Source organism: Protopterus annectens, chromosome 1.part0 (assembly GCF_019279795.1).
Source record: "Protopterus annectens isolate FY-2018-M chromosome 1.part0, PAN1.0, whole genome shotgun sequence".
NCBI lineage: Eukaryota > Metazoa > Chordata > Ceratodontiformes > Protopteridae > Protopterus > Protopterus annectens.
The window spans coordinates 1,416,235,251-1,416,255,786 of NC_056725.1; the positions used below are offsets into that span (position 1 = coordinate 1,416,235,251).

General features: G+C 44.0%; 1 protein-coding gene across 1 annotated transcript in view; it reads right to left on the reverse strand.

Moving 5' to 3' along the window:
- The window catches only part of ZNF292 (zinc finger protein 292), a 1,171,601-nt gene that overhangs the window by 661,034 nt on the left and 490,031 nt on the right, over positions 1-20,536 (reverse strand). Inside the window, exon 3 of the mRNA XM_044067433.1 lies at positions 2,935-3,013. Coding sequence (XP_043923368.1) covers positions 2,935-3,013 — 79 coding nt within the window. The remainder of the gene's footprint in view (positions 1-2,934; positions 3,014-20,536) is intronic.

Here is a 20,536-nt window from a genome sequence, read left to right on the forward strand (position 1 = left end):
TTTTGTTCTATAAGTTCCTTGTGACTGAAAGCTGGAACCTTTGGAGTGTCTGGGTTTGGCCTGAGCGGCTCTGATGGGTACTGGAAAGGACCAATTCTTAGTAGGCCAGTGCCTACTGAACCTGGGTGGCTGCACGTGTAGGAAATCTTTTACAGTTTGCATAGATTTAGCTTCATCTTCCATTGTTTTCAGAACAACTTCTGCCTTATTACCAAATAGACTTTCCTGTTGTAAAGGAGCATCCAACAACTTTGCTTTAACATGATCAGGCAGATTTTGCTCCTTGAACCAAGCATGCCTTCTTATCACAGATCCAGTTACAGCGGCCCTGCAAGAGGCCTCCAAGGAATCACAACCACATTGCAAAGTATGCTTGCCAACCTATTCAGCTGAATGCAATAAAATCCTGCAACTCTATTTTCCACAGTCAGAAATCAACATAATTTTCTGTTTAAGTAATCCCATAGCATGCTGCTGATATATACGCATATGAAATTGACAGTTTAAAGCCCTGATTGCTAAGGTTGCAAACGTGTAAACCTTCTTACCCAATCTATCCAGCGCCCTGGAGTCTCTATCAGAAGGGGTAGGATTTTTAGTAGTAGAAGCTTTAACGCCCTTGGGACCATGAGAAATGATTTCAGGGTCAGCAGTAGGGTTTTAAAAAGGAATTTGTGGAGTCAGGAACTCATTACATCCAAGTGACGCCTCCAGGTGCATATGCAGTTACCTCCTACTGCTCCTCTAGGCGTCAAAGATTACTTGTTCATATTGCATTAATAAATCCAAAACCATGCTACATACAGGGTATCAGAATACTTTATCTTGAAGCATACATGATGGCAAACACAATTGTATTGATATCTGACCTCTGTCAATGATTATTTGTTAGAATTGTAAGGTGATAACTTAATTTTTAAAGGCTCAGGCCACACCCACTAGGAGTTAAAGGTACACACTTCCAAAGGGTTGTACTGGCTTACTAGGAGCTGGAGGCAGGGAATTAGGAGCCATGCTGGATTCTGAGAAATCATCATCAACAATGTCTAGAACAGGAGGTACAGCCAAAGGCCTATGCTGAGGAAGAAGGAAATCCCTAAGCCTCTTTTTAGATTCTGAAAAATCCTGACTCTCCCAGTGAAAGTGTTCCCTTAAGGTATGCAAAGTTTCTCCAAAAGAAAAATCCTCTGGAGGAGAGGCAGAAGGGATGGAATCTTCTGCATCTGAGTCCTCATAAGGTGGAATAGATAATTTATGATCAAAGAGGAATAAGATTAAACAGAAACCTGATCTGATGATTCATAGTCACTGCCTTGCCTAGGCCTCTTAGCAGAAGGGGGATGGGAACCCCTGATCAAGGTAATTAAATCCTCAGCCATTTTGATCTTTTGTTTTTTAGGCATAGGGGCCTGTGCACATGGCCCAAGCATCGGTTGTTTAGACACAAGTTGATTTTGGCCTAGGTTTTGAAGATGGCGTTGGTTTAATATACAGATTTTTAGGCCTGAAAACACCCTCAGAAGCGACCCATCTAAGATAGAGACATCCTCGGGTTCAATACTTAGTGTCTCGCGGCATACCAGACTCCAAATGGGTCTCAGTAGAAGCTGTGAATCAAAAGTAGCGAGCATCAGGGGCTGCGAAAGCGCCTCACTGAGTACCAGCGACTGGCTTAGGAGAAGCTTCGTCGGCTTTGGATCTCGATGGTCTGTCTCTGTCTTTTTGTGTTTTTTATGTACTCCGGTAGTCGGATTGCTAACCGACGACATTTCTGGTTAGTTAAATCTTGAGCCAAAATATTTTGATGCAAAAATATACCGATGCTTAATAGTGCGTTAGTTAAATTTAGCACAAAACCAACAGCAAGGCACGTTGTGGTCAGGGCCTAGGCAAGGAATACAGTACAAATGAAAATACTTATGAGGTATTTGCTTCCCACAAGTAATACAATTACTAACTTTTACTGACATCGGTAAGGAGCAAGAAAAAGTTTCCCCAACGGGGTACTTTGGCTTTAGGTTGAAGACTTCAGTTTTGAAACTCTAAAAGGACAAATTCAGGAGTCGGCTGACTGGCACTTGCGAACTGCTTCTGCTTCGGGCACCAAGCAGCAAGAAAGGCGAATGAAATTGGCGTCTGCTGCATGTTTTATACCCCTGACAACCTCACGTCATGGAAGGGACAGCAACCGACGCAGAACCCAAGACTTTGTTAATCAGGCCGACTGAGGGCAACCTGCCAGCAGATTATCCAAATGTAATGACTGCAACAGTGAAACACGAAGACATTGCGATATAGGGATCCTCGTATACTTACCATGGGGAGGGTAAGCATAGAGGCCTTCTCAATATCCCAAGAGTTCATTAATATTTCTGTGCGTGTATGTCCGTGTGTGCACAGAGAGAACCTCTTTTTACAAAACACAACTACCAGTTGACTAGGAGGTAAGAAAGCAATTCAGGCACAAGACAGTGTACTAACATTATGCAGCAATTTTTCAAAGAAAGGATGGAGACCGGTCCACACAACAGGCCTCAAGACAGAGAAGACAACTTCATGTAGAGCTGTGGTGTTCAAAACCACAAAAGAAAGCAATGGAAAAGTAAAGTTTGTCTGAAGTTGTAGTAGTAAGTAAAACTAGGAGACAGAACAGGTCTTTTCAGCCACTCGGTCAAGCTATTCATTTTCTAACAGGCAAGTACTTTTGGATTTGTAATCAAATACCAACTAAGGACTGACCACAGCTGCAAATACATTAAAACAAGATATTAAAACAAAAAAAAAACACGTCACATTGACTTGTGAAACATGAATAGGTTTTAAGCAAAAATTATTAACACAGTAAATGTTGTACACTGCAGTTTTTTTTTTTTTTTTTTTGTTTTTTTTTACAACTGATAACGGCCAACATTAGGGAATCACAGCTGTTCTTACTTGCACAGTGGTCCGAAACTCCTCCCACAATCTGTCAGGAAATTCCTCAGGTAAGCAGAGCACAAGTTCAATGCAGCTCCTTAAAAAGACAGAATTCAATGTACTGAATCTTCATGCACTTCTTTTATTTAGTTATAAAACTGTAACTGAAATAAATGATGCTTAGAACAGTACAAATTTAGCAAAACAGTTAACGTTGGTAAGTGATCACTCTAAGGTATACACTAACACCTGTACACATTTATTATACTTTAACCCCATTCTCCGAAGTTACTTCATTTTTCAGTGATGTATAGGTATTTGAAAATTACGGAGTACAAAAGAAGAGCAGCACAAGATGATTATATCTTACATCTCTGGCCCACTTGCACCGCAGTCTTCAAAGACCACCAGACGATGTAACATAACCATGAGTTTCTAGTTTCTGTCTCATGCACTGTGAACTGCTAGACAGCAATACACAGAAACTTGGAAGTAATCATTTTCAGGCAAACATTACAGACCACACAAATACCCTTCCCTCCTCCAATACATAAATGGTCATAACTGAAGCAGACAAAAACCCCATGCTGAAAAATAAATAAATAAAACCAATATAATTTCTGATCAGTAATTTGACTTAAGATGAGAAACAACCAAGGGAGATATGTAAGCAATGCATAGTGTTGCCAAATGCACGGATTCACATTTTCGCCTTACTGAGAATATTATGACTCCAAGTGTAGCTCAATGCAGTCAAGGCTTAGCAGCAGCGTCCTGAATATGACAGGAGTACAAGACATAGCCATTCAGTTTCAGCAATATCACTAAGCAGGCAATTAAAGTAGTGGGCTTGGTGCAGGAAACAACTAGTCAGACGAGCATGTTTATGCATTACCGAACTTAAGATGCCCAGGAATTACACTGCTATAACTTCCTTACTCATCTGATTTCTTAGATAACTCTCAATGTATGATACCTACAAAACACTTCTGCTCTACAAAAGACACACAATTATTTTTTCTGCTTGCAATGAGATAGGACTGGATGCTTAGACAACAACAAAGTTGCTGTCATCTAAAAAAAAAATAATAAAAAAAAAAAGGCAATTGGACAGGCCGCCTTGAATTCTCCACCTCTCCATCATGTATTTCTCTCCTTGGGCCTGGAGAGAACTTTTGAGGGGGAGTATCCATATTCATAAAGGATACCCACACCTCCAGGTTAGTGGCAATGCACGAAGCATCGGAGACCATCCTGGTGCAATTAACCATAGGTAAAACTGCCCTACAGTTTGTAACATGCTACAGACCACCTTCTCAAACTCAGGAAACCCACACAGCCTTCCTGAAGACACTGGAGAGTATGAATGTCTCTCCAAACACCATCATATTGGGTGACCAACTACCCAAACATAGACTGGGAACATTACTCAAGCCCCAACACCCTAGCCCAAAGGTTCCTTGAGTTCATAAACTCAAATGCTATGGAACAACTAGTCACCATTCCCACAAGAGGAGAAAATATACTAGACCTGATCATCACAAACATGGGGACAAAATGCTCCACACCGGAAGTATATCCCTCATTGGTGAGATCAGACCATAAATTAATCTCACTGGAGATCCACATCCCGCCCCACCCCCAGCCAAAAAGACCACAGTGAAGAACTTCTCAAAAGCAAACTTCACACTTCTTAAGACTGGAGTGGTATCCTTCAAGGCCCCGAGCCAGTGGAAACCACAACCCACGCTGCTGAAACCCTTACAAATGCCTTCTACGAGCACCTCCAGGAATGTATGGATCAAGCAATCCCTAACAAAATCAAGACCCTTTCCACCAAAGGCAGGCGCTCGGTCTGGTGGACTCCAGCCATAAACAAACTCTACAACAAGAGGAGAAAGCTACTACATGACAGAGCAAAATCCCTAAAAGGGAAGGCATCTCTGATCAATACTAGCAAAAAACTACGATCACTCATAAAATCATCCAAGGCCAACTTTGAGAGAAAAAACGCTAATGACACAAAAGATAAAGCCTTCTTTAGCTATGTTAGAAACCTGGGTGGAAACTCCCAGATATGCTCAGAATTAGTCCAAAATGATAAAAAAAAATCACTGAACCCACAGACATTGCCAACATACTGGCAGACAGGTTCAGTGCAAATTTCTCCCCTCCCTCCCCCCCAAAAGGAGAAATATCTATCCCACCAGAGTCTAGCCTCCCAAACATCTCAGATGCCCAGGTGAGAGCTGCTCTCTAAAGTAAAAACACAGCATCAATGGGACCGGACGGTGACCCGGCTGTGTGCTACACGAACTCAATGAGGAACTAAACCCACACATAAGGCTGCTGTTTAATCTTAGCCTTACTACAGGATACTGCAAAGAATGGCGACAGCAACTGTGGTCCCACTCCAAAAGGCGGTGCTTCTACGGACCCTGAAATTACCGCCCCATAAGCTTGACGAGCCTTGTCTGCAAAGCTATGGAGAGGATCATAATGGAACTCATAAATAAAGACATTGGGGACCTACAGACACTGGATCCTACCCAATTTGGCTTTGTCAAGGGCAGATCCTGCCTCTTGAACTTGGTCAACTTTTTCGAAACAGTCACTAAGGCCATTGATGAGGGTAAGGCAGTTCACACAGCCTACCTTGACCTAGCAAAAGCGTTCGACACAATACCCCACTCGGGCATCATAGAAAAGCTCACCAGCTTAGATGTAAACCCATATGTCACAAGATGGGTTGCAAACTGGCTCAAGGACAGAACACACAGTGTTAGAGTTGCTGGTGCCATGTCAGACTTTAAGCCGGTCACGAGCGATGTTCCCACAGGGCTCAGTCCTGGGCCCCCTCTGGTTCGGCATTTATTTTTCTGAAGTGCAGGCAAACATAGGGGGATTATGGCTGACAAAATTTGCAGATGACTGCAAACTGGGCACCATAATTGACACTCCATCAGACACAGACATCTTCCAGAAAGGTCTCACAGAAATGGATAACTGGTGCCAGAGCCATGGCCTTAAGCTAAATGCCAAAAAATGTATAGTCATACCCTTTGGGAAAAACAAGGTAAGCCCTAATTACCACATAGGTGGTAATCCATTAAACACGGAAGAAGTTATCAGGGACCTGGGGACCCAAGTTGACAGTAACCTCTCTTTTGACACTCACATTGCCAAACTGGTTAGGAAGACCTTCTACATTGCCCACTTGATCATGAAGGGATTCACATCCAGATCAGGAGAGGTCATTGTACCCCTGTACTCTTCACTTATCAGACCAATGATTGAGTACAACGCCCCATTCGAATGTACCTTACCCGACACCTGCAGCAGTTGGAAAGACCCCAAAAGTTCCTCACCAAAAGGATAAAGGGGCTCAAACATATGTCATATGATGCCCGACTGAAGAAACTCCAGCTCTATTCAGTCGCATACCGTCTGCTCAGAGGTGATCTGTGCCTGACATACAAGGCCATGTCCAACCCGGAATTAATGGACATGCTCCACCTCAAAAAATCCAAATCCACCAGAGCCACGAGAGCAAGAGACTTAAACCTCAACACGGATATAAATAGGACGTGGTGGAGGGACAGATTCATCACCCAGAGACTCCCTACAGTATGGAACAGAATCCAAGTCCATGTGAGGCAGAGCCCCTCACTGACTCTGTTCAAGAGAAATATTGACAAGTGGGTGGGAGATCGTAGGTTTACCCCGGGAATCATCTCTGTATCACTGCTGGACAGAGGCACAGCAAACTAATCTGTATAGTATTCTCATCCTAAGGGGTGGTGAAAGCCACACACACTCTGGCTAGGCTTATAAATGCCCTAGGGCAGATAGCCTAGTATGAACCTATGAATTTAGAAGACCATGCAGACAAAATAAATGAACATGTTAGACGCTCAAACTAATGCAATACAAAAAAATAGTCTGCTACTTCTGCCACAAATGTTTCACAGACAGCAATTACAATAAAGTTTTCAATGTTAAATGATAGGGCAATATATGGCCGACAATCATGCTGTGGATTTTTCAAAGTTTCCACTGTGGATACAATGCAATAGATATGGCAATTTGTTGACACGAGGAAAAAACTGGCTAAATCAGTGATGCACTTACTTTTTAAACTGCACAACTTTACAGGAAATACTCCAGGTTGTAGTACCTCAGGAAGAAGGGGAAATAGATGGAGCAGAAAAAAATGGCAGCACCTCAAAACAGCACATATGAGGACTACAGAACAGATGTGTTGCAGAGCCTTGTATGGAAATAGGACACAAGGAAATCCGGTGGTGGAATGTAGAAGTCCAGGAACTCATCAAAAAAAGGGGTGCAGGAAAAAGTAGGTGACAGAAAAGTTGGACTCTGCAAAGTAGGAATAATGACTGGTTAAAGATAAGAGCAGTTTCAATAGCAAAGAACACAGCATCAGATACAATCTATCTTCTGGCAAATGAATGAGCAGACAGCACACAAACTATCAGGATGCAAGGCAAAGACAAGACAATAATGAAGGCAGTCATCAGATACCATTTGTAAGAGATGGCAACAACAAACTGCACACCAGTTCACAGGACTGCAAAGCAGAGTGAAGGAGAACTTCCAGCAATTTCAGAATAAAGAAAACCCCACAGAAGCTGCAATGCCCTAAACATAAGCCTACAATAAGAGAAGGAGCCCACCCTACAAGAAATAAGAACAGCACTAAGGAAAATGAAGTCAGGGAAAGCAGCAACATCATATGAGGTCACAGCAGACATGATCAATACATTGGGTAAGATGGGGAGAAATAGCTCCTGACAGCACTAATAGCAATATGGAGAGTTAGACTGGAAAACAAGCTACACAAGTATCAAACCCCTGTCAAACTGCTTGAATGTTCTGGAGAGGGTGATTGATAAATGACTACACAGAGTAGTAGTAGAAAGACTGTAGATCCGCAGTTAGGATTCAAAAAACAATGAAGTTCAACTGATCAAATGTTTGCAGAGAAACAGTTGAGAAGAACCTAGACATGAGGAAAAAGTTCAACTGGGCATTCCTAGACAAAGAGCAAGCATATGGCAAGGTTCCACAAAAGTCCTACAAATACTGGTAGAATTAGTGCAGGCTATGAGCAAAGGCTCATAAACACACACAAAACAGCATTCGGACGCACAGAGGGTATGCATCAGGGTTCAGCTCGACCACTGCTGGTCATACTGGTGATGGACTACATTACCAAACAGGTCAGCAGGAACAGAAAAATAAAGGTAATGTATGCAGACAATAAGGCATTACATGCAGGCTCTGAACAAGAACTTCAACAGATGACAGAGGCAAAAGCTACATGGGATGAAGCGGAGTTCAAATAAGACAGTTGTAATGGCAGGAAATAGGGGAATCAGAAGCCGCTGCGAACTGAGACAGAAATGAAAATAGAAGAGGTTAGCAACTTCAACGTTCTGGGAAGGGTGATTAAGGAGGAGGGAAGTCTAAATGTGGAGGTCAAAGCAAGAACCAGAAGGGATGTAGCCAACTGGCACAGAGTGTCAGGGTAGTGTGTGACAAATGAATTCCAAAGAAGTCGAAAACTAAAGTGTACTAAACAGTCGTATGACCAGTACTACTGCATGGCAGAGAAACCTTGGCAATGAAGGCAGAGCAAATGAGGAAGCTCGATTTAATGGAGATGAAGTACCTGAGTCAGGTGGCATGCTGCTCACTGTGGGACAGATGAAGAAATAAGGACTTCAGAGCAGAACCCAAGTAGTTCCAATTGCAAAGAGGGTCAAAAAGAGCAGATTACAGTGGCTGTGCAAGAAAGCAGAAGACAATCTGATGATGACTTGGGACAGACTGGAAGAAGGCAAGAGAAGTCAAGGGCGTCCAGCAAAGAGATGGATGGAATGGGTGACAGACAATCAGGCCAGAGATTGCTGTAATGGGTGACAGAAGCCCTATGACAATCAGGAATGATTGTCAAAGAAGGTATAAAAGTTAACACTGAATTGAGATAGATGACTAAAATTTGATGCAACCCCATGTAGAAAAAGAGGTTAATGATTGAGGTGACAGGAATACTGAACATAAGTTTCTAAAAATTCACTGGAATGCCAACACTGCAATGAAGGCTCTTATGTTGTTTCATTAATAATGCACTTCTTCCGTCCGTCTTTCAATAGGTGTTGCATGCTTGTGCTATAAGCCCCTGCCAGGTTTATTTGCTCCAGATTACCAGGTTAAACCAATTAGGAATGGCCAACTATCAGGGGATTCCAGAAACTGCATTCATAATACGTTCATACGTAGGTACTAGGCTATCTGCCTGAGGGCATTTATAAGCCTAGCCAGAGTGTGTCGGCTTTCGCCCCCATTGATTAATTAACTGATCCTCTGTCAAGCAGAGCCAATGAAGTGATCCCAAGGGTGTGTTTTCTGTTACCCATCCACACGTCAAGGATTCTCTTGAAGAGTGTTAGTAAGGGACTCTGCCTGATGTAATTTGGAATTTTGTTCCAAAGCATGGGGAGTCTCTGTGACAGGAATCTATCCCTCCAGCATGTTCTATTTATTGTTGTGGCGAGAGCCCGTGGCTCGCAGTGACTTGGACTTCTTTAGGTGGAGTATTGTCCAACAATTCTGAGTTGGACATGGCTTTGTAAGTCAGGTAGAGATCACCTCTGAGCAAGCGATATGCCACGGAGTACAGCCGAAGTTTTTTTCAGTCGGGCTGCATAGGACATGTGTTTGAGACCAGTAATCCTCTTGGTGAGGTACTTTTGTGGTCTTTCTAGCTGTTGGAAGTGTCTTGTGAGGTACATCCCAAATGGGGCATTGTACTCTATGATGGGTCTAATGAGTGACGAGTAGAGGGGCACTATAACCTCTATTTCTAGATGTAAACCCTTTAGTAATTAGATGGGCCACACAGAAGGATTTCCTAACTACTTTGGCACTATGATTGTCAAAGGAGAGATTACTATCTACCTGGGTCCCCAGATCTCTTATCACCTTTTCTGTATTAAGGGGGCTGCCACCTATGTGGTAATTAGAGGGTGTTTTGTTTTTCCCAAATGGGATGACTATGCATTTTTTGGCATTTAGCTTGAGACCATGAGGCCATGACTGACACCAGGTGTCTGTTTCAGTAAGGCCCTTTTGGAGGATGTCCGTGTCAGCAGGAGAGTCAATTATGGCTCCCAGTTTGCAGTCATCGGCGAACTTGGTTAGCCATAGTCCTCCTGTGTTTGCTTGTACTTCTGAGAAGTATATGCCGAACAGTAGGGGTCCCAGGACCAAGCCTTGCAGGACACCACTTGTGACTAGTTTAGAGTCACACCTGGAGTCAGCTATTCTTATCGTGTGAGCCAGTTGGAAACCAATCTCATGAAGTAGGGGTTTATGTTCAGGCTGGTGAGTTTTTCTGTAATAACCGAATAGGGAATGGTGTCGAAAGCCTTGGCGAGGTCAAGGTAGGCTGTGTGAACCACCTTTCCCTAGTCTATGGCCTTGGTGACTGTCTCGAAGAAGTCAAGCAGGTTTAGTAGGGATGACCTGCCCTTAAAGCTGAACTGGGTCGGTTCAAGTGTTTGGAGGTTCCCAATGTCTTTGTTAATGAATTCCATGATGATGCGCTCCACAGCCTAGCAGACCAGGCTAGTCAGGCTTATGAGGCGATAGTTACCAGGGTCAGTTGTGGCCCCTCCTTTGTGGAGAGGAACAACAGTTGCTATGCGCCATTCTATGGGGCACGTAGCCTTTGGAGAGGCTGAGATTGAACAGCGTGTTTAGGTGGGGGGTTAGTTTGTTCTGTAGTTCATGCAAGCAGCAGCCTGGGACACCATCTGGTCTCATTGACGCTGAGCTTTTGGCTTTTGAAAGGGTTGTTTTCACCTGTGCGTCTGTGATTTTTGGGATACTACAATTTTCCGGTATTGTTGTGGGCCCTTTTGGAGGTGGGGGGGGGGAGTTTGCAGTGAATCTATCTGCCAGGATATTGGCAATATCAGTAGGATCAATATATTTTGTGCTATTTTGCACTAGTTCAGTGCATATCTGTGAGTTGCCACTTAGATTCTCAACATAGCTAAAGAAGGCTCTGTGGTTATCTTTTGAATCCTTGGCTATTTTTGTTTCGAAGTTAGCCTTGGATGATTTCATGAGGGACCTTAGTTTCTTACGGATATTGATCAGGGAGGTCTTTCCTTCTTGGGATTTGCTATTTTTCCTGAACTAGTTCCTCCTTCTATTGTAAAGCCTGTTTATTGCAGGGGTCCACCAAACTGGTTTCCTTCTCTTAGAGGAGTGAGTCTTGGTTTTGCTAGAGATGGCACGATCCATGCAACCTTGTAGGTGCTCATAGAGTGCATTTGTAAAGGTTTCTGCATCTTGGGCAGCGTTATCCTTTAGGCTGGGGGCAGTGAAACTTACCACCTCTGTCTTAAGTAAGGTGAAGTTTGCTTTAGAAAAGGTTTTCACTATGGTTTCCTTAGCTGGGGGTGGAGGTGAGGTGTGAACATCCAGAGTAATTAGTTTATGGTCTGATCTAACCAGTGAAGGGTTGACCTCCGATGTGGAACACCTGTCGCCCACGTTGGTGATGACCAGGTCAATATGTTTTCACCTCTCCTAGGGGAGTTCACCAGCTGATCCAGGGCGTTTTGAGTTGATGAATTCCAGGAAGCGCTGAGCCTGGGAATTTGTACTCTAGCAGTTTTCCCAGTGAATGGTAGGGTAATTGAAATCGCCCAATATCAGATTGTTTGGTAGGACCTTCAAGTTTTCCAGCGTCTCCAAAAAGGCAGAGTGGTGGTCCTGGATCATGGAGGGTGATCTGTAGCAGGCCACAATTTGCACTGCAGATTTGCCCTATGTTAGTTGCACATGGATGATCTCAGAGGTATCATGCTGCGCCACTAACCTGCAGGTGTAGGTATCCTTGATGAATATGGATACACCCCCTCCTTTTGTGTTTCAGTCCGTGTTCTGTGGCTGAAACGTGTGGTATGAGTTGTAGCCCGGTAGTGCTGGGGTGCTCTCTGGAGCCTTGAACCAGGTTTTAGTTACTGCACAGATGTCGACGTTCTCCATACTGACGAGTGCTTCGAGCACGTGCATTTTGAGATTTAAACTCTTAGCGTTGAGTAGCATAACCCTCAGTTTTTTGTTAATTGTGCTGTTTACGGAGGTGGGTTTGACTTTTGTGCCTTGCCTAAAAAAGGCACTATGGGGGCAGCAAGAGCCTTGGCCAGTATTCGAAAGCCAAGGGGTGACAGCTGCAAGCAATCTCTTGCGAAGCAACGCAGCTTGTCGAGCATGTCGTCCCAGGCCGAAAGACAATGGATCCCCCTTTGAATGACACCAGAAGCTTAGCCAACTGTTTAAATTGATCATTTTTTCTTTATACTGAGGTATCATTCTTGGTGAGGGCAGGATGGTACTCAGGGTCAGGGTCATACCAGCTTGGGCTACATGATCAGAGAGCTCTTCCAGGTCTCTTTTTATGTAGTCCAGGGAGGTATGTCTCAGGTCATTCACACCAACATGAACAATGACAGAGTTGTATTTGTACTTGTTCTGGAGTGACCTGAGTGACATCTCAACAACCTTACATCTGCATTATAGAAAGGCAAAACACAGAAATCAAGCTTAATAGATAAAAATAATAAGCCTGGAAAGGGGGGGGGGGGTCAAGCACTGTTAAGTGGAATAACACAACTGAGCAAATGAACAGCAGACTAAATAAATACATAGTGTTACTTAATACTACGAAAAAGTAACAAATGCATAACAGCAATAGCCCATGGCTGTCTGTGGGCAATCCTTGGTTTAGCCACAGTTCTCTGTCATTACGACCAAAACAAAAGTTACATACTTACTATAACGACAAATCTGTACTGTCTACTTCAGTGTTCCTCAGTGACTGACTACTTCGGATCAAACTTCGGCCACTATCAGACTTTGGATCCAAGGCTCAGGCTCTTCCCCTTACCCACAATCCCCTCCCTGTACTAGATTATCTAAGATAATTTGCAACATCCTATAACAAGGCCCATAACCCCACCTCAACCAGGGACTGTACTGAAGAAGTCAGGGGAATACAGTAGATAAGAACATACCCACAATATCAATACATCAGAGAAGTAACTCCAGAAAAGTACAGTTGTGTACACTTACCATAAATGTAGATGTTCGAGTGTATTCACTGTTGCAGTCATTACATTTAGGTTATCTGCCTGCAGGTAGCCCTCAGCCAGTCTGAATATCAAAGTCTTGGGTCCTGCGTCGGATGCTGTCTCTCCATTCCATGACGTCAGGGATATAAAACATGCAGCCAACGCCATTACATCAGTTTTTCTTGCCCCAGATGTCAGGTGCCCCCATAATGGAAAGCAATTATATGTACATACACCCCCAACAAAAAGCAAATACACCAGAAAGATGAAAAAACACTAAAGACGAAAGGTAGAGCCAAGAGGAGTCAGGGGGGCTGGATGGAGGGTAACCAGGACTGCAACAGTGAATACACCATGAACATCTACATTTATGGTAAGTGTACACAACTGTACTATGTTCTTCATGTTTCACTGTTGCAGTCATTACATTTGGGTTGATTCCCAAAGCTAAGGCAGGGAGGAGGCATTTAGAGAGCATTAAGGCCAGCTATTAAGCCCTGCAAAACTGCAGTGGCAAAATCAGCTCTGGATTTAGAAAAAATAGGAATGTGGTAATGCTTGGTGAAGGTATGTACACAACTCCAAGTAGCAGCTTCTAGGATGTCCCTGGTAGGGACACCTCTGAGAAAGGATGTAGAGGTAGATGCAGGTATGGTGGAATGTGATCTTATCCCCTGTGGGATAGGTTTTCCATGATGCTTATAGCAGAAATGAATGCAATGGCTTATCCACTTAAAAATGGTTTGCTTTGAAATGGCCTTCCCCTCTGCCCTTGCAGCAAAGCCAACTTGCAGTTGTTCAGAATTTCTGAAAGGCTTAGCCCTGTCCAAATAAAATCTAAGTTGTCTGTGCACGTCCAAAGAGTGTAGTATTCGTTCTCCTTTGTTTTGTGGATTTGAGGAAAAAGTAGGCAAATGAATGGACTGATTAAGGGCCACTCTAGACACCACCTTGGGCATAAAGGAACGACTGGTCCTGAGGGACACCTTGTCTGCATGGAAGATGACGAAAAGCTCCACTGCCATAAGGGCCTGTAATTCAGACACTCTTCTAGCTGAAGTGATGGCTAGGAGAAAGGCTGTTTTCCAAGAAAGGAATTTCAACTCTGCAGTTGCAGCTGGCACAAAAAGAAAGTAGAGTGAGCTTTTCCAAAACAAAGTTAAGGGCCCAGGCCGGAGTAGGAGCTCTCCTGGGTGGTCTTAAAATTTTAGCCCCCCCTGAGGAATTGCTTTAGCAGGGAGTGAGGGAAGAGGTGTGGTTCAGTATTATAATGTGCTGAGATGGCAGACGCAAGAATTTTAATTGACGAGAAGGAAAGGTCCTTGTGAAGCATCTCTGTTAAGTACTGAAGAATATGAGGTAAGCTGGGCAAAGTCGTGCCCATCCCCTGAGTCTGGCTCCAAGAACAGTATCTTTTCCACTTTTCAGCAAAGGATTTTCTAGTACTAGGCCTCCTTGCTTCCAGAATGACATCTAGCACCTGTTTACTGATGGATGCTATTGAGAGCTCAAGGAATTAGCCAGGCTGCAAAGTTCAGGATTTGAAGCTGAGGGTGCAGAATCGGGCCCTCCTGCTGGGACAGCAGGGAAGGGGGTTTGAGGCAGGTGCCATGGTTCCAGCAGTGAAAATGCGCAAGAGGAGGTACCAGTGTTGGCATGGCCAGTCTGGTGCAATCAGTATTGTCCTTGTTTTGTCCTATTTTGATCTTTAGCAGAACTTTCAAGAGGAGAGGCAGAGGGGGAAAGGCAAAAACTGAGAGACTTTCCCAGGTGAAGGACAGGGCATCCACTTTCCAAGCTTGATTGTGGAAGTCCGTGTGCAGAATTTGTCCAATTGGTAGTTCTGAGAGGAGGCAAACAGGACTATTTCTGGATTCCCCCATTTGTTTCTCAAAAGACTGAATATCTTTGGTTCCAGTTTCCACTCATGTGGGTCCATGAGATTTCTGCTTAGGTCATCTGCCAGTGAATTTAGCTTTCCTGGCAGGAATTGAGCTTGTAGGTGCACTTGGTAGCTCAAGGTTGTGTTCCACAGAGCCATGGCTAGTCTGCGGAGGGGATACGAGTGGATTCCCCCCAGCTTGTTTATGTACCACATAACAGTGGTGTTCTCTGCCTTTACCAATAACTGTCCTGGAAGAATGTGGTCCTTGAAGGCTGTCAGGGAATTCTGTACAGCTAACATTTCTTTTTGACTGATATGCAGTTGCACTGGACTCTGGTTCCATTTGCCCTGAATGCACTGCCCTGCTAAATGAGCCCCCCATGCACAGTCTGATGCGTCTGTTGTTAGGGTTTGGGCAGCAGGGGGTAGAGTGAATGGGAGCCCCTTATTGTGGTAGCAGGCCTCTGCCCACCAAAGGCACTCTGTCTTTATACAAGGAATGATAAGAATCATTGATTCCAGGTCCTGAGAATGCTGACACCATAGGCTTTTTAGATACCATTGTAGTTTCCTCATATGCAGTTTTGCATATGGAATTAGTAGAATGCAAGAGGCCATGTACCCCAGGTCTTGCAGGATTTTCCTTGCAGATAGCTGGGTTCTTTGTGGCCAGTAGTTTGAAGTAGGCTGTCAAATAAACTTGGTTCTCTGGCATGAGGTAAGCCATTTGGGAAGTTGTGTTCAATCTTGCTCCCAGGGTACTAGATGAGATTTCTTTTCGTTTATGGTGTACCTCAGTGAGGTTAGAAGTTTCTTTACAAATGCCAGATGTTTTAGTAGCATGTCCTGGCTTTCTGCCTGACAATCGTCCAGGTACAGGTATATTTGAATATTTCTTTGCCTGCAAAATGCAATGATTGGAGCTAGGCACTTTGGCTTATCTACTGCTCCCAGGGTATTCACAAAGGGAAGTGCAGAGAAAGTACAGTTTTGTACCTACCATAAATGTAGATGTCCGAACTGGATAGCATCTGCAGTCATAACAACTGGGTTGTCCTGTCGTCAGGCAGCCCTTCAGTCGGCCGGATTCCAAAGTCCGGGTCCGGCTTCGGGTGATGTCGCACTTCACCCGACGTCATCTCTGTTGGTCCTCGGGTATAAAGGCATCAGCCGACGCCATTTTCCTCAGTGTTTCTTGCCCCAGATGCCAGTAGCCCTCCTGGAGGTTAAAAAGTACAGTTTTGTACCTACCATAAATGTAGATGTTCGAGGATTCCATTGCTGCAGTCCTTACTATTGGGGTATAGTCCGCGTCCAGTCGGCCCGAATACCAGAGTATAAGGCTGACGTCGGTCATGGCGCCTTAGACTGACGTCAGTACGTCAGGGTACTAATGCGCATGACCGACGTCATATCCTCAGTCTTTTCTTGCCCCAGATGTCAGAAGACCCTAAAAAGACAAGGCCCAAAATACCTGCACCAAAAACATGGACAATATATACAAGAATATATACAAAAATAGAAACATGTAAACTCACCTACACAACCACCCCTAAACACAGAGGGGAAGGAGGGAGGGTAAATTGGACTGCAGCAATGGAATCCTCGAACATCTACATTTATGGTAGGTACAAAACTGTACTATGTTCTTCGTTTTCCATTGCTGCAGTCCTTACTATTGGGTAGAATCCCAAAGCAGAGGTAAGGAGGCTGGCAAATCATAAAGAAGTAGGAGCTGACAACATGCCTTGCAAAACAGCTGTGGCAAAACCAGCCCTAGACTTAGAGTAGATAGGAAGGTGATAATGCTTAGAGAAAGTATGCACTGAACTCCAAGTAGCTGCTTCCAAAATATCCTTAGTTGCCACCCCCCTTAGAAATGCTGTTGAAGTGGCAGTAGCCCTAGTGGAATGAGGCCTAATCCCAGCTGGAATCTCCTTGCCATGATGGGAATAACAAAATGCAATGCAAAAGCCAATCCACCTAGAAATAGTTTGTTTTGACACAGGCTTGCCCTGTGAACTCAAAGCAAAAGAAACAAACAACTGCTGAGACTGCCTAAAATCTTAGTCCTGCTTAAATAATAACGCAATTGCCTGTGTACATCTAAAGTGTGCAAAATCTTTTCCCCTTTATTTTGAGGGTCTGCATAAAACGTAGGCAAATGAATAGTTTGGTTTAAAGCCACACTAGAAACCACCTTAGGCATAAAGGAAGGATTAGTACGTAATGATACCCTATCCTTATGGAAAATCAAAAGGGCTCTACTGCCATAAGGGCCTGCAACTCAGACACCCTTCTTGCAGAAGTAATAGCCAACAGAAAAGCAGTCTTCCATGACAAGTATTTCAATTCAGCAGTAGCTGCAGGCTCAAAAGGTTGTAGAGTAAGTTTTTCCAACACAAAATTGAGATCCCAAGCAGGAGTAGGAGCTCTACGTGGGGTCTTATATTCTTTGCCCCTCTAAGAAACTGCTTGAACAAAGGATGCGAAAACAAAGGTGGGTCACAATCATAGTGAGCTGAAATTGCTGCAGCATGAATCTTAATAGAAGAGAAGGACAAACCTTTGTCCAATAACTCAGTAAGATATTGAAGAGCCACACTCAAATTAGGCTCAGAAATCTCCAAATTCTTTGCTGTACTCCAAAATAAAAATCTCTTCCATTTTTCTGCATACACTCTCCTTGTACTAGGTCTTCTAGCTTCCATAATCACATTTAAAACTTGTTGAGGAAGTTGAGACCTGCTGTGTTTCAACACAGAATATGCCAGGCTGTTAGATGAAGAGAGTGAAGCTTGACATTGAGCAGATGACCGTCCCTCTGAGATAACAGATGAGGAATCAGAGGTAAAGGCCATGGAGGCTTCTTTACCAGACTCGTGAGTAGTGGGTACCAGTGTTGCGAGGCCAATCTGGAGCTATCAAAATCATCCTTGGCCTGTCTTGTCTGACCTTTAATAGTACCTTTGGAAGAAGAGGCAGAGGTGGAAAGGCATACACATGAAGGTTTTTCCAACTGAAAGACAGAGCATCCACTTTCCAAGCTGTGTGATGAAACCCTTTGTGCAATACTTTGGCAGCTGGTGGTTTAGTGGAGAAGCTTAACAGATCTATGTCTGGAGTTCCCCAAGACACTGTCAATTTCTGAAATACATGAAGATCCAGTTTCCACCGTGGGGATCCATGATTTGTCTGCTTAACACATCTGCTAAGGAGTTCTGTGCTCCTGGCAGAAACCTTGCCTGAAGAGTTAATTGCAAGCTTAGCAGTCTCCCATAAAATCATTGCTTGCCTGCATAGAGGATAAGAATGTGTTCCCCTTGCTTGTTGATGTACCACATGACAGTTGTGTTGTCTGTTAGAATCAACACCTGCCCTGGAAGAAGTAACTCCTTGAAAGCCATTAATGCAAACTGGACTGCTAACATCTCCTTCATGTTGATATGTAGATGCTGTAGTCTGGCAGGCCACTTGTCTTGTATCCACTTTCCATTTAGATGAGCTCCCAAGCAATGTCCGAGGCATCTGTCGTTAAAATCTGACTTGCCTCTGGCCGGGTCACAGAGAGTCCCTTGTTTAGGTGACATTCCTGAGCCCACCACAAGAATTCTTTTGAAGGCAAGGTATTATTTGAATGACAGTGTCCAAATCCTGGCAGTGCTGTGTCCATACATTTTGAGATACCATTGTAGCTTCCTCATATGCAGTTTGGCATTGGGAAGCACCAGAATACAAGATGCCATGAACCCTAATGCTTGAAGGACTGTCCTTGCAGTCAGCACGGACTGATGAGATAGTTGATGGAAGTAAAGTGACAGACTCTTTTGTTTGTCCGGGGTTAAAAAGGCCATCTGGGCTGCTGTATTCAGTCTCACACCCAGAAAGCACATGTCTTGAGAGGGTACTAGACTGGACTTTATTTCGTTCACAGAATACCCTAGGCATCTTAGCACTGCTATAACATATTCCAGATGCTGTAGAAGGTCTTCCTTTTCTTGAGCCAGAACCAGGCAGTCGTCCAAGTAAGGATAGATTTGAATTCCTAGAAGCCTGAAATAAGCTATCACTGGAGCCAGAACCTTTGTGAATACTCTGGGCGCAGTAGATAAGCCAAAGGGCAATGCAGAGAACTGATAATGAGAATTTCCAGTTCGAAACCGCAGATACTTCCTGCAACTTAGCCTTATAGGCACATGAAGGTAAGCTTCCTTGAGATCTAAAGTTACCATCCAGTGATCTTTGCCCAGCAGAGGTAAAAGTTGTTGTAACGTCAACATCTTGAACTTGGGAATGTCCAGATAAGTGTTGAGGAGAGATAAATCCAAAATTGGTCTCCACGTGTTCCCCTTCTTTGGTACTAGGAACAGGCGAGAATAAAATCCTAGGCCCCTTTCTGATACAGGGACTGGCTGAATAGCCCCCATCTGGAGTAACTGAGAACCTTGCTTGTGAGCCTCTTTTCTTTGTGGAGGAGGAACGTCTGGCATGCCTTTGAAAGGGGGCATTGTGTGGAAATAAAACCTGTAACCGTGGTGAATGATATCCAACACCCATCTGTCTTGAGTAATTAAATCCCAATTTTCTTTGAAAAGAGACAGTCTTCCTCCCAAAGGAGCTGCCAGACGAGAATCTACTGGCAGCTGAAAAGGCAGGTCATTGGGTCTGTTTACGAAAGGACTGACCCCTGCCCTCACCAGAAGTCTGAGCAGGTGAACTCCTGATCTAGGCCTAAAAGAACCTTGAGCCCTGCCCCTACCACGCCTAGACCTACCCCTAGACTGGGAACCATAAGCAGGATATGTCCACCCCTTAGCAGGCCAATTTCTACTAAACTTGGTGGCTGCACCTGCAAAAATCTTTAACAGTTTGCATAGACTTAGCTTTGTCCTCCATTTTCTTTAAAAGTGCTTCCACAGGCGATCCAAACAACACATCAGACTGTAAAGGAGCATCCAAAATCCTTGTCTTAACATGCTCAGCTAAATTCTGATCCTTCAACCAGGCATGCCTGCGAAGAACAGAACTAGTAGCAGCCACCCTCGAGGAGGCCTGTACAGCATCAAAACCACATTGCAAAGAATGCTTACCCACTTGTTCAGACACATGAACCAAATCCAGCAACTCTTTACACTCAATACCTTCCGCCAAAGCATCCACCTTAGATTTCAATTGTGAAAGGAGATAATGTTGATATTTTAGCATGTGAAACTGACAATTCAACGCTCTCATGGCTAGAGTGGAAGAAGTATACACTTTCTTTCCCCACCTATCCAAAGCCCTTGCCTCTTTATCAGTGGGAACAGGATTTTTAACCACAGAAGCTTTAACACCTTTAGGCCCCTGAGAAACAGTTTCTGGGTCCCCTAGGACTCTTAAACAAATACTTATGAGCTTCGGGCACCCTATAATACCTATCAGGTTTAACAGGAGCAGGAGGCAAAGAGTCAGGGTTCAGGGAAGCCTCTGCAAAACATCTTCCACCACATTCAACACAGGAGGAATAGCTAAGGGCCTATGCTGGGGCAAAACAAGAATTCCCTAAGCCTTTTCCTGAATCAGAGTA